Source organism: Sminthopsis crassicaudata, chromosome 3, assembly GCF_048593235.1.
Source record: "Sminthopsis crassicaudata isolate SCR6 chromosome 3, ASM4859323v1, whole genome shotgun sequence".
Taxonomy (NCBI): Eukaryota; Metazoa; Chordata; class Mammalia; order Dasyuromorphia; family Dasyuridae; genus Sminthopsis; species Sminthopsis crassicaudata.
The window spans coordinates 598,234,227-598,249,203 of record NC_133619.1 but is presented as its reverse complement, the minus strand read 5'-3'; the positions used below and the strand labels follow the sequence as shown (position 1 = coordinate 598,249,203).

General features: G+C 36.9%; 1 protein-coding gene across 1 annotated transcript in view; it reads left to right on the top strand.

Annotated features, from left to right (window-relative positions):
* Positions 1 to 7,948, top strand: part of LOC141563840 (L-amino-acid oxidase-like) — a 31,412-nt gene extending 23,464 nt beyond the window's left edge. Inside the window, exons 3-7 of the mRNA XM_074305487.1 lie at positions 1,406 to 1,518; positions 3,472 to 3,673; positions 4,260 to 4,328; positions 4,458 to 4,594; positions 6,231 to 7,948. Of these exons, the coding sequence (XP_074161588.1) occupies positions 1,406 to 1,518; positions 3,472 to 3,673; positions 4,260 to 4,328; positions 4,458 to 4,594; positions 6,231 to 7,071 (1,362 nt within the window). The 3' untranslated portion in view covers positions 7,072 to 7,948. The remainder of the gene's footprint in view (positions 1 to 1,405; positions 1,519 to 3,471; positions 3,674 to 4,259; positions 4,329 to 4,457; positions 4,595 to 6,230) is intronic.
* The last annotated feature ends 7,029 nt before the right edge of the window (positions 7,949 to 14,977 follow it).

Sequence of the window (14,977 nt, the reverse complement as noted above, 5' to 3'; positions counted from 1 at the left end):
CTGTAATACCAGCTATAGAGGCTGTAAGAACCAAATACTCTCTTAACTTCTAAAAGTGTGCTGCGACACAGAGCTGCAGAGATTGTGAGACCCAAACTACCTTCCTGTGCAAAATACCTTTTTTAACTCTTTACAGTCCTTCTAGATTTCACACTTTATGGAGTCCTTAACGTTAGGGAAAATACTTACTCTTCTGAGACTCAGACCTCACATATCTGAGAAGAGAAAAACCAGAAATGGCCTAAGCCCTATTCTCAGGAAACAGTCTGAAGAAAACAGAACAAGAAGCAAACCCAAACTCTGTCTGGGAGAGAAAATGTGATCTGGGGAAGAAAGTGAAGGAGCAGACCTGTTTTCTACTGTCAGAGAACTCAATTTCAGGAGACAAAGAAGTTCCAGTTTTCTTTTTTTTTTTAAACCTTATATCTTGTGTCCCTCAAATATTCTCATTGGGCAAATTTGAAAACACTTTGAAAACTAAGTTCTTGAGTGCAAAAAAACAATTATCAGACAGTAAGATCTGGGGTATGGGGTTAGATTGGATAGCTTCTAATGTCCCTTACAATTCTAAGCTTCTGTACAGAAGAGCAGTGTTTTGTTTTTTGCGGTAAAGGATGACTTCCTGGAGAAGATAGTCCTTGGGTAAGAGTTTTACAAGCAGAGGGGAACAAGATGTAAGTAGAAAGACATAAATACTTGAACTTCTCCTTATAAGTAAAGTTTTAAAGTCAGTTTTTTCTCTGATTTCCAACATATATCATCACTTACCATCTTCTAGATCTTCCCCCAATGCTTACCCTAAACCAAACGTACCACTACCACCTTGAATCTGCAGATTACTGCTAATCAACCAAAGTCTTTCATTAGTGAAGCTTCTCATCTTCAACTTCATCTTGGAAGGTCAGGATCTTCCTGCTTTTCAAATAGGGCAATTGAGGTCCCCAAAGAAAAATTGTCTAAATCAGTGCAAAATCAGAGCTTGAGCCCAAATCCCATGATTCCCAAAACAATGCTTTTTCCTATATCATATCTAACCACATTCTATATTTCTTATGAAAATACACTCCTTAAGGGCAGAGAATGTCTATTTAATGTTTATGTCCCCAATCACAAACACATATAATAGGCACTTAATAAATATTTGTTGTATAATTGATTAGATTAGTTCATGCTGACATTAAGGGAATGAGGACTAAAGGAAATAGTCCCTCATTCTGGGCTTTCTCTTTCTATTCTTATGTACTTCCAAATAGGATTACAGGACACAGAAGAGTTTCTTCCTCCCTATAACATCGTTGTTCCATCATGATGGCATACCTTTATCTCAAGCTGGGGAGAATGGAAGGATGAGAGGGTATGCTGTGGGTAAACTCTTGTCTTAAGGAGTCACTCTTCCTGCATCTAGGTGACAGTCTTAGAAGCCAATCACAAAATTGGAGGAAGAGTGACAACATTCCGGAGCCCAAAGAATGACTGGTACATTGAACTGGGTCCTATGAGGTTGCCAACCAACCACAGGTAAGACCTGAGGTAAAGGACTAAGGTATAGACTGAATATAACAAAGATGACAGGCTTCAATTTAGACATTTCTTCCCAGTAATGAACTTTCCACAGTCCTACAAATACTCTTGAAAAAGAGATTAATGTACCTATCTGGTGAAGGAGAAGATTAGTTCAGAGATGCCATAATACCAAAGATCCCAAAACCAACTTAATGGCAGAGACATTGCAAAATACTATGGTGTCCTTTATATATTGGACCAAGGCTATCCCTGCTTGCAAAAGGGTTGCCACCAGGGTCTGCCCAGAAGGCAAGTTATACCAGGTGGTCCAGATTTGGTTTTGAAAGTGAGTTGAACAGAGCAATGCATCTGAAGATCAGAAAAGAGTCAAAGAGTCCTGGAGGAAGGAGGTAAAGGAATAAAAGAGAAAGAAGGGATAAGGAAGAGGGATGAGAAGAAGAAGAATCAGACACAGAGGAAGTGAGGGCAGCAACGGGAGTGGTGGTGATATAGATAACTGGAGAAGAAATCAGAAAAGGGAGGTTTGAGATTGTAATCCCACAACAGGAAGGAAAACACTCTTCCTAGTAACTTGGTCTAGTTGGGGAAAAAATCAAAAGATCTAGGTCTTAGTCCCAACTTTGCCAATTTACTGACTTTGTGACTTTGAACTAATTAGTTGTCCTCTCTGAACTATGGTTTTCTGATCATTAGACAGCCATGTGTCACACTGATAGCACAATCTTGGACCTAGAGATAATATTCATTGAATGCTGGCCTCAGACACTTTTTACCTGTGTCACCCTTGGCAAGTCACTTTATCTGTCTCAAGTTACTCAGCTATAAAATGGGAATAATAGCAGTAGCTAGTGGCACATAGCAGGTATTTAGTAAATGATTGTTAAAATATGCACCTTTCTCACAGAAGTGTTGTGAGAAAAATCCTTGGTAAACAATCAGGTAATATATAAATGCAAGTTATGCTTGAAATCTTTGAATATCAGAGCTGGAAAAGAGGACCTTAGAAATAATGAACAACCCTCTTTTCCCTCATCTTATGGGTGAGAATACTAAAATTCCAAGAAAGGAAATGACTTGCTAAGGTTTACTGAGGGAAATAATTAATGAAAGATGTTGGATACAAATCTAGTCTATAAGTTTTCAGAACCAAGGAGAGTTACTACCTGCAGAATATAATAGAGAAGGCTGTGCTGTGTATAATTAGTGTCTTTTAACTATATCATGAAGGGTTTGCACTAAATAGCCTCTAATTTCAGTCCTTCCAGCTCTAAATCTATGGGCCAAAAGATATTGCTTGCAATGTTTAACAATCCTTAAAGTTGTTATTATTATAGTTAGTTGTTATTGTTATTGTCTTGTGATTTCTGACACCATTCTCGAATATCACTTACTCCAAGTATTTTCTTTTCCATTTCTGTTCAAATTATTAACTCATAGAAACTATAGTTTCCTACCCAACTTCCCTTCACCTCTTCTTATCTCTCTCCCCTCTACTCACCCAATGAATCCATTCCAATCAATCGCATAGCCTAAGGAAAAGGAAAGAACTCTGGACAGATAGCAGGCATGGGTTCAAAGTTCCAAACCACTAGCTTGTTGTGTGGCTTTGTGTCACCCCCTTCCCTTTTCTGGGTCTGAGTTTTCTCCTCTGTACAATGAAGAGGACTGGACTAAATGATATCTAAAGTCCTTTCCACCTCCAAAAAGTTATGAGTGTATGGTACATTTCCTTAAATTAGACATCTAGAAGAGAAAAGAAATCATTCTAAAACACAATGAGTTTTCACACCATCCAGAGGTTAGAATTCAAGAAGAATATATTTATCAGAGCTCTTTGGAGGGGGCAAGAGTGGTGGTTTTGATATTCCTTTCTGGGGAAACCTTTACTATGGTTGAGCCACAGGAAGTGACTGTAACTAGTGGGGCTCTCTTCTTTTTGTATCCCAGGCTGGTCCAATTCTATGTGGAGATGCTTGGTCTGAAAATGAACACCTTTATCCAATCTAATAACAACACCTGGTATTATATCAAAGGCCAACGACATAGAACTTCAGATGTGTTGGCCAACCCCGACATCCTGGGCTACTCTGTAAAACCTGAGGAGTCAGGCAAGATGCCCGGTGCACTCTTCAAAGAAGCAATAGCTAAGGTGAATAACAGACCACTAATTCAGCCACCTCCTAATCCCACACCTGTCAATCAGATGCTAGTTTTCTGGGGAAGCTAGCAGTCTAACCAACCATAACCTAACTCAACTCATTCCTGCTTTCCCATCAGGCTTCATCTCCAGGATAACTGGGTACTTGCGTGCATTTGGGTCCTATGTGTCTCATGCCTACATACTCCAGAGCTCTTGACATTTTTCTGTGATTATCCCTCTTGAAATAAGTGGCTCAAGCCAGAGGGCATCTATTTCTAGAAGGCCCTTAGAAAGTAGACCTTTGCTAATTTTTTAGGTTATATGACAGATAGCTATGAGCCATAATTATAATGCTCTGAATTCTCTGTCCTGATGTATAACTAGAACTGGTCCTGTTTCATCCTTTCTATTTTTCCTTATCCCTAATTCAGATCTTCCAGCTACTTACTCCATCTGCCATCGCTTCCCTCCCATTCAACTCTGCCATGCTCTCTCTTTTTTGGAAAGTACAGAGAGGAAGTGTTCAGGCCAATGGCTGTAATAAATCCCAGGTGTCGTGGCCACTCCACTCACCCATAATACTTTTTCCTTCTAGGTGGTGGGAAAACTGAGATATCATAACTGTAGTCACCTGTTGTCTATGTATGACTCCTTCTCTACCAAGGTAAGGGTTGTGGGAAATGGGAAAGAGGATGTGGAATTCTCCACCTAGTTCAGTCCATATCTTTTCCCTTGTTGTACCTCTTTTCTCCCATTTCCTGCATCTCCTCTACTTCCTCTGCTGTTCACCCAGGCCTACCTTCTAAAGGAGGGGCAGTTGAGCAGGGGAGCTGTTCAGATGATTGGAGATATCATGAATGAAGATGCAAGCTACTACAAATCTCTCTTGCAGTCCCTGATAGATGAAATTACCCACTTCCAAACAGATGGGTAAGTAGAACATGAACATGAAATTCACATGGGGATTTAAGATATGGGATACCATTGTTACCATTACAGGAGCCAAATAGGCTCAGGATAACTCTGCTTTCAAATATATCTGCTACTTTTCCACTATTATATTCTATTACAGTTTCATCCCCAGCCTGGAAAAGCCTACTATGTGCCAGACTGTGCTAAGTGCTTTACAAAATATTATCCCATTTGATTTTCGCAACAAACCTAAGGAGTAGAAAAAAAGAGATTCTGTTTCTCCCCACATCCAATACAGCTCCTTGCAAGAAGTCAAGGGATCTTGAGTGGGGCAATAGTAACAATAGAAAATTGTGTATAAAGGCATCTGCTTAAACAAAGCACAATAGAGGTCCAAAGGAAATGTCATTATACAATTGGAAAAATGTTGAAAGCTTTATGTAGGGGTTGGCATTTTAAATCAAGGAATAGGAATGAGAAGAAAAGGGAGGGAGAATATTCTAGGAAGGGAGATTATTCCAGGCAGGGAGATAGCAGAAATAAGGACATAATAGTGGAAAGGGGGATAGGTATTTTTGGAGGCAGAGAATTGTCCTGTATGTCTAGAGCACAATATGTGTAAAGAAGGAGTGGAGAAAGTTAAGTTGTAAAGCACTGAGATAAATCTGAAAAGTACCAGGAGTATTCTTAGCAACATAGGTATCTTAATGGCCTCATGCATGGTGGGCAATTGTTCCCCCTTCTTCATAAGCACTAAGCATTAGAGGGTGATGGACATGTTGGTAGGGGACATAACAATAAAAATTGTGCCAAGTTATGGCTAGCCTTGAACACCAGGATAAGGTCTAACAGGATAAGGAATCCTGAAGTAAAAAGATGAAGAAGGGGGAACAATTGCCCACAATGCACGAGACCATCAAGAGATCAGAGATAAAAGGTTCATAAGATTTAGATCTGGAAGAGACCCGAGAGGCCCAGCCAGGACTCCTAATCTTATAGAGGTAGAAATTGGGGCTCAGGGGTTAAGTGACCTTCTTCACAAGATTACATTGATAGCAGTCAGCAGAGAATGTATTTGAGCACAAGTCTTTGACTCCAAAGTCAGTACCCTTTCCACTGCTTCAATATTCCAGAATTAGGGCAGAGAAATGGCTGAGATTCTCCTTTCAGCTACCCCATATCTGCATCTTTTGCCAGTACCCCAAGCTGACTCCCTCCTTTCCTGTTACAGGAAAACCTCTGATCCAAGGGTATTTAACCTTTTCTGGTATGGGGAAGCCTACTTATGCCTCTTCTAAGAATAATAGTTTTAAATGCACAAAAGACATTTGATTGCAAAGAAAATCAATTATATTGAAATATGTCTATCAAAATATTTTTACATAAAGTGTATGGATTCCAGATTAAGAATACCTATTCTAATCAGTTACAGGTTTTTCCTTTTCTGGGTTTATTTGTATTTTAAAATTCAAGTCTTCCTAGAGCAATGCTTCAAACCAAGAAACATACTGATGATAACAGCATTTTAGGCTCTATACCAGGCAAATTAGGAACATTAAGGGACCTTTGAGATCTCCTCATAGGTGGCCACATCTTTTGTTTCTCTAGACGAGACTCTCACTATCCCTGTCCTCCTTTTCTTCTTTTGGGACAGCTTTGTTGAAATCACTGGTGGCTTTGATCAGCTCCCCAATGCCCTCTACCACACCTTGAAACCTGGCACTGTCTCACTGAGGACAACAGTGGAGAAGGTAGAAATGCTTGGGCCTCAGATCAAGATTACCTACCAGAGGGGAAGATCTTCCTCAGGCAAGTCCATCATCACAGGCGACTTTGCCATAATCTCTTCATCAACCAGCGCCACACGCCTCATCCAGTTTGAGCCACCACTCTCCTTGGCCAAGCAAGAAGCCCTCCGCTCCGTTCATTACACCAGTGCCACCAAGGTGATCCTGGCCTTCAAGGAAAGCTTTTGGGAACAAGATGGCATCAAAGGTGGGACATCCATCACAGACCTGCCCACTAGATTCATCTACTACCCCAGCCATAATTTCTCTGGCAACATAAGTGCCCTTTTAGCCTCCTATACTTTGGGTGATGACTCCACCTTTTTTCTGGGAATGAAACATAAGAAGTTGGTGGACTTGGTGCTGGGTGACTTGGCAACTATCCATCAGAGGTCTAAAAAGGAGCTCCAGGATTTATGTGAGACATCTGTGGTGAAACACTGGTCCCTAGACCCATTCACCCTGGGTGCATTTGCAGAATTCACCCCTTACCAGTTTGTTGACTATTCAGAAACACTCTTTGAACCTGAGGGAAACATTCACTTTGCTGGTGAGCACACTTGTCAGCCCCATGGCTGGATAGACACAGCAATCAAATCTGGGATCCGGGTAGCTCAGAGGATACAGGCAGTCATTGATGCTAATGCTAACTATGATACTGATGTGACTTTGGATGAGAGATCAAATTTCTTTCAAGGAAATCAATGAAAAGTTCTAAAGGGCCTGCTTTTCAGAGAGTGGTCCTTGAAAGGTTAGAAGAAAGAAGGAAGTAGAAATGAGAGGTGGGAACTATGTGATATAGTATAGCGTAAGGACTGGCATACAAAGAAAATAAGTCGTTAAAAAATATTTATGGGAAATTGCCCGTAAGTTTACAGGCAATTACCCATTACTAATGACAATGCTCAGTTCTAAGAAATCAAGAGTTAGAATCTAATCACATAAATAAGCACAAGGCATCTTAGAGGCTGTCTAGTCTGACCTATACCTCCCTAAAAAATCCTTTTTCTTTCTCCCAAAAGTATCAAGGGGACTGAGTTCTCATCGATGGTCTCTGTGCACTGGGTTTGAAGACAGGACAGAGCAAAAGCTTGACTCTCTGGCAGAATTCAGTGATAAAAGAATTGTGTAAAAAGGAGAGGGTAGATCAGTAAGAACTCTTCTAGTGATCCTGAAAGCAAATGATTGAAATATAGCTACTCCCCAGGCCTAGAGTTTAATGGCAAACATCTTTCCTAGGATCCATTCTGCCTAACAAATGTGAGTTGAGAACAACTTAGTAAAGCTCCTTGAGGAGTCTTCAGCTACTTTGTGTGACCTCAGAGCAAAGAGATAAGGATAAGAGATTTTAACATTTCTTTGCCATGGGAACAATGACAAGTGTGGGATCTAAATCTATCTGGCCATTCAATTCACCTCTCCAGCAGGAAAAAAAAAAAATCATTATCTCATTAAATGACATGGTATAATAAATCAGCAAATATGTCTTCCAAGGAATGAATAAATCATGTCTTGCATATATGTGCACTGTTATTTTTTTCAAATGTATATAATTACTGGTATGATCAATAAAATACAAATTGATTTAATCTCATTAGTGACTTCAGTCAATTAACAAGCATTTATTAAACACCCACTATGTACCAGGGACTTTATTGTGCATGTGGGGAGCGGTGATATAAGGACAAAAAATAGAACCACTTCTGCCCTCAAATAAATAATGTTGTAACAGGGGAAACATATACACATATAAGTACAAAATGGTTGGTTGTTGTTGTTTGTTCTCTAAGTGGATCAAAATTACATTACTATGTTAGACTCAAGTTACACTATATTTGACTGCTCTGAAGAAACCAATAGAAGCTTGGAAGGCTCTACCACAGATAAGGCACATTTGGGATGGAGATGTCCCTGAATTTGTGCATCTCACATTTCTTTTGAGCTACTGAAATTTTGCTTTGCTTGTAGAGCACAAAGATGGTGCTGTAGATCTTCAGCCACTGAACTTTTGATAAATTATTTAACTTTAAAAAGCTATAAGCCAAGACTAAAGTGAAGGGATAGTTAGTGTGTGATGTTTTGTTCACAGATGATTGTGTACTCACTGAAGCTTCTTGTACTAATTTTGGTCTAACGATTAACATGAAGAAAGTAAAAATTCAGTGACTTATTTTGATGTCCTTGTTAAAGTCATCTAAAATATTTCTGAAAACATCATGCTAAAAATCATCTAGTTTCACAGCCTAAAAATGACTTTTAAATTTTAAATTTTCCCTGACAACCATAATCAAATGCAAAGCCTTTTCTCTTCTATCTTCATAATGCATCTCTTCTTCACTCTTTGTCTTTCCACTCAGGAGGTTACCACTCTAGTTTTTTCTCTCCTCATCTCTTATGGCAGCAGTCTTAATTGCATTCCCAGCACTGTCTCCAGTTCATTCTCCACATTGCTGCCAAAATAATCTTCCTGAAACAGAAAGCTAACTATATTATACACCTGCTCAAGACAGAGGCAGAAGGATTACTGCAAGCATTGCATCAAGGATTGATACATAATTAAGCAAATGATAAACATTTTTGACTAGAACAGAAACTGAGAAAAAGGAAAAACTATCCGGATTTAGACTCAGAGTGAGTGTTTTGATTCAGAGCCAAGTTTTCTAGTTTCTAGTTTGAACTTCTGATTATGGACAAGTCATTTAACTTCCCTGGGCCTTGGTTTTTTCATTTATAAAATGAGGAGGTTAGACTCATTGACCTCTTAGGTCTTTTCCAATTCTCAGTTCCTGACCCTATAATCTTAGGAAACACGGCTCAAAAGAAATATGGGAATTCTATTATGAAAGATTTTAAATGCCAGATGCAGGAAAATCTCTCTTACAAATGACAGGAAGGAGCCACTGAAGATTTTTAAGCAGGGGAGATCCTCCAAATGTTTTTGAGTATGAGGATGCTTTGTTTAAGGTACAATAAAACTGAAAGATAAGAATAATAGTTACACTGTTAATTTATAATTGATTGTGATCATATAGATGATCAAAAGCTACTCTAAATCCCATCTTTCCGTAGGCTGACTCCATGCCTGGATAACATTCTCTCCTTACTTTTTCCTTCCTCTAGAATTCTTCCTTTGAGGCTCAGTTCAAATGCTATCTCCTATATAATGCATTTTCTAACTCATTCCTTCTGCTCCAGAAAAGACTTTGTTTCCACTGTGTAAATATTTTGTATTTGGGGTATAGGTTATATTTAGGGAAGACTAGCACCTCTGGTGTGAGGGCTGCTTTCCATATTTGGTGGATGATCCACCCTGATCCAACCAACTCTCACATGTGTCTTCAAAAAGCAGTAACCTTATGTCAATAAGCTATTTTGGCAGATGGGCCAAACTAATTTGAGAGTAATGAGAGATCACACACCTGTTGGTAAGTTAGTGGGTGTCTATCCCAACCATGTGATGACTTCGCCTGTTGGAATGGGTAGATGAGAGCTTTATATTCCAATGGCTAGGAAAGTGGCTCAAAGAGGTGCTATGAACATTTAAAACTTGGTTAGATCTTGAGGACACTAAAGTCATCCACTGCATCCTAAGTTGTTACCAGTTTGATGAGCTCAAAGAAAAATTTTATGAAGACCTAGAGACCCTCATCATCAATGTACTGAAAGTGGACAAGTTTATCATTCTGCCTGACTTTAATCCTAGAATAGGTCCAGACTTCCAAATATGGCAGGCAGTCCTTGGGAGGACTGAAGTAAGGAACAGCAGCAGGAATGTTCCCTTTTTGCTGAAAATTTGTGCATCTTTTGATCTTTTCATCACCAACATTGACCTCCATTTACCTAAATGCAATAAAACTTCACGGATGCATCCTCATAGCAAACATTGGAATGTAATAGACCATGTCATTGCAAGGAGATGAGATGGACAGGATATGAGTGGTGGTGATGTATGGCACAGAATGCTGGACTGATCATAGACTTATCCTCTCTAAGATAAATATTTGTCTTCAACAAAAGCAGTGGGCTTAAGAGAATATGACTACCAGAAGACCTAATGTCAACAAAGTTCTTATCTGTTTTTCAGTCTTGTCAACTTTTCCATGGAGTTTTCTTAGCAAAGAAACTGGAGTGATTTCCCATTTCCTTCTTCAATGGGCCTCTATTTTACAAATGAGTGACTAGAGAAAATGGGGTTAAGTGACTTGCTCAGACTACATATATAATAATCTTCTGAAGCAAGATTTAAATTTGAATTCAGATCTTCCTGATTCCAGGCCTAGAGCTCTGTCCATTGTACCACCTACCTGTCCCTAGTGATCTGGAGAGTAAGACTTGAAAGAGACTCTCAAGACAGCTAAGACTCATTCTAAGACAAAAATGGAATTTATTGGTGCATGCCTAGTTAAAAAGTGGTCAGAAAATCCTCATTTGGAATCAGGAGTGGTATGTTTGTTTTACTGGACCCATTCTTTGTATCACAACTATATCCTATTATGTAGCTAATATCTATGTTCTTTTATTGCAAGCTGCAAGATTTGTTGATATGAGCATGTACCCATTGATTTACACAGAACAAAGAAGGGAAATAAACCATTTCCTCTAAATAGAACTGTACTGCAAGATAGTAGACTAATATGGGGACAAAACAGGAACCAGAAAAATCTCTTTGTAACTGAGCAATCGTCATTTTTTAAGGTTTTAAATAGCATTTTATTTTTCCACTAACATGTAAGGACAATTTTCAGTATTCATGCTTTGAAAGATTTTGAGTTTTAATTTTTTTCCTTCCTCCATTCTCCTGCCCCTCCCTGAGAGAGCAAGCAATCTGATGTAGGTTATGCATGTTCAAAAAATGTTTCCACATCGGTCGTGTTGTGAAAGAAGCAGCAGAACAAAAGGCCAAAAAATGGGGAAAAAAGTGAAAATAGTATGTTTTGTTCTGTGTTCATATTCCATTAATTCTTTCTGTGAATATAGATAGCATTTTCCATCATGAGTTTTTTGTCTCATTTATTGCTGAGAAGAGTTAAGTCAATGATAGCTAATCATCACAGAGTATTATTGTTACTGTGTTTTCCTGGTTCTGCTCACTTTACTCAGTAACAGTTCATGTTTTTTCCTAATTTTTTTCATGTTTTTTCCTAAATCTGCCTTGAACAATCTTTATCGATAAAAATAATATAAACTATCTGAGGTTCCCCTTAGGCTCACTCATTCTTCTGGTGAGACTAAAATAGGAATTAACAACAAAAAGAAACCAGATTATTAGTCTGGGACATTTCCCTCAATGATTCTGAGTGATTCCCAACTGCATCAGCATACCTTGATCCCCAAATTCAGATATGTTGAAAAAAGGGGTGACTACATAGTTGATAATATACAAACATCTTTTTTCCTATTTTCATTAAATGATTCAACCCATGTTCAGAGTTTTGATTTCAGTGTAAAGTAACTATGTGCATTCTCAGCCCAAAGGTTAAATCATTTATTTATTATAGGGGAGAATCCTATGGGGAGGGGTGAAGCATGAGTTAATGGGTAATGATAGAAAAAGAGAAACGTGCATTAAATAAACATTTTAGAGTATATAGATATATAACTCAATAAAATAATAACAAAATTCATTTAAAAAAGCAAGAGATCTAGGACATAAAAGAAAAATAATGAAAATATAGAGATGAAGAATGTTACAAAAAATCAGTCAATCAAACCATCTGATATTTGGTTTAAAAATAGAAAAATAGGTTAATGGAATAAACTAGAAAAAGTGGATTCAGAAATAATAGAATTTAATAGCCCAATGCTCAATAAAACAGAAAATATAAATTCTTTAGAAAAGAATTCCATGTAAGATAAAAAAAAATTTCTAGGAAAACCAGAAAGTTTTCTGAAAGAAATTAGGCTTAGATCAAGACCGTATACCTTATTTCACAATATATCTTAAATGTATTTTTACATTATACATGTATAATACCTGGCCTAAATATTAAAAATTTGCTATATAATTAGAAAAGAAAGATCTCATATATCTCATATAGCTATGGGCAAGAGATATATTTGTGACTAACAATTGATAGCAGCAATTACCAAACACAATCTAGATAATTTTGATCACATGAAACTAAAAAGCTTCTGCACAAATAAAATTAAAGCACCTAAAGTAAGAAAGGAAACAAAAAGGGGGGTTGTGGAATTTTGTATCCAATTTTTCAAAAAAGAATCTGTTATCTAATATAAATAAATAACCAAATGTGTGCATAAAACTAATAGTTATTTCCCACATAAATGGTCAAATATAACCCTACATAACCCTAAAAGTGGTCAAAAGATATGAATACAGTCTTCAAAAGAATTACAAATTTATTAACCACCTGGAAGAATTCTTCAAATCACTGATAATAAGAGAAATGCAAAACTAAAACTCACTTGCTACAAACTGGCAAAAATGACAAAACTTAGGAATAATCTATGTTAGAATGAATATAAGGAGGTGGGCATATTAATGCATTTTTGGTTGAACTATGAATCAGTAAAATCCAGAAACTATCTGGAATTATGCAAATAAAGGAACTTAAATTGTTGATATCCTCAGAGATTCCAAGGAGGTCATTGATGAGCAGCACAGTAGGGACCCTCCTCACAGTTTCAGGGTAGAAAAGAGTATTTGTGGTAACTTAAATACACTTCTTCTTGGATCATACTACCTTGAAAGAACTGAAAACTTAAAAGTCTCTAGAAGAATATCTGAAAAAAGCTATACAAAATCCATTAAGCTTCAAATATTACACTCTCCATCCTTGAAACATCCCTAATTTAACAAAGATCTCATCCATGTAATAGGTTGGGAAAATGAGCAAACAACTGAAAAAAATATATATATATTTTCATAGAAAGTTACCATGGTGATAAAGAAAATCAACATTCACTCAGAAGAAGATAACAAAATAAAAGTTTTTATATCCAAAACTTAAAGAGCCAATTGTAAGTCTTTTGGAAGACCAAAGCAAGGCAAGGTTTTAGGGGACTTAGCAAGGTCAGTTCCTCAGCTGATAATACATATTTGAGCTCCCTTGGATTATTTACTGAAATTATAACATTTGATGTGACTGGAATGCATTTTGAAACAAAAAAAAAACAGGATAAACCTTGACTAATAGAACAAGGAAATGTCAGTCTTGGTTATACTTTCTGTGCTTTTCTGGCTTTTGTGTTAATGTATAACAGAAAATTATTCTTATGATGGAGTATAAGAGGTAAGCTGTAAGAAATAAAGTCAGTTCCATGCTTTAAGCTTTAACTTGTCTGGCCCCATTAATTTCATTAACTATTTCATCCTGTGCTTGTTTCAGTTGCTGGCACAAAGACTCAAAGACAAATAGGAATTGATCTCAGGCCATGGAAGAACATAGAAGTGATTTTGAAAATCAAGTAAGAAAGGTAGAGGAAAACTTGGGAAGAGAAATGATAATGATGCAAAAGGAAATACAAATATATATATATATATATATATATATATATAAAGAAGAAGAAGAATGCCTTAAAAAGCAAAACAGGAAAGGAAGTACAAAAACTCCCTGAGGAAAATAATTCCTTAATAATTAGAATTGAGAAAATGGAAGGTAATGGCTTTATAAAAAAATCAAGAAACAATAAAACAAATTCAAAATGAAAAAATAGAATACAATGTGAAATACCTCATTGGAAAAACAACTGATCTGGAAAATAAGATCCCCCAAAAAGAGAATTTTTAAATTATTGGTCTACCTGAAAGCCATGATCCAAAAAAGTAGCCTAGACATCATCTTACAAAACATTATGAAGGAAAACTGTCTTGCTATTATAGAACCAGAGGAAAAAATAGAAATCAAAAGAATCCACTGATCATCTCCTGAAAGAGATCTCAAGATGAAACCTTCTAGGATTATTATAGGCAAATTCCAGAACTCCCAGGTCAAGGAAAAAAATATTGCAAATATCTAGAATGAAACAATTCAAGTATAATGGAAGTATAGTCAATAACACAATATTTAGCAGCTTTTATTTTAAAGGGTAGGAAGGTTTGAATATACTATTCCAGAAAGCATTGGAATTATAATTACAATAATCCACCTAGCAAAACTGAATATAATCCTTCAGGGTAAAAGGTGGACATTCAATGAAATGGAAGATGATGAAAAGACCAGAGTTGAATAGAAAATGTGATTTTCAAATACAGGACTCAGGAGAAGCATAAAGAAATAATCAAGAAAGAAAAATCATAAAGGACATAATTAGGTTTATATGTTTACATTCCTACATGGAAAAATATGTGTAACTCATAAGAAATTTCTCATTATTATGACAGATAAAAGCAGTGTATGTGTGTGTGTGTGTATAGAGAGAGATTTATACCTATATATTTATGCTTAGATGTATAAAAATATTTACAGCAGCTCTTTTTTTCAGAGCAAAGAACTAGAAATTTAGGGATGCCCATCAACTGGGAAATGGTTGAATAAATTGTGGTATATGATTATGATGAAATATCATTGTTCTATAAGAAATGATAAGCAAAATGCTCTCAGAAAAATCTGGAAAGTCCTCCATAACTCAAGCAAAGAGAAATGTGTTGGGT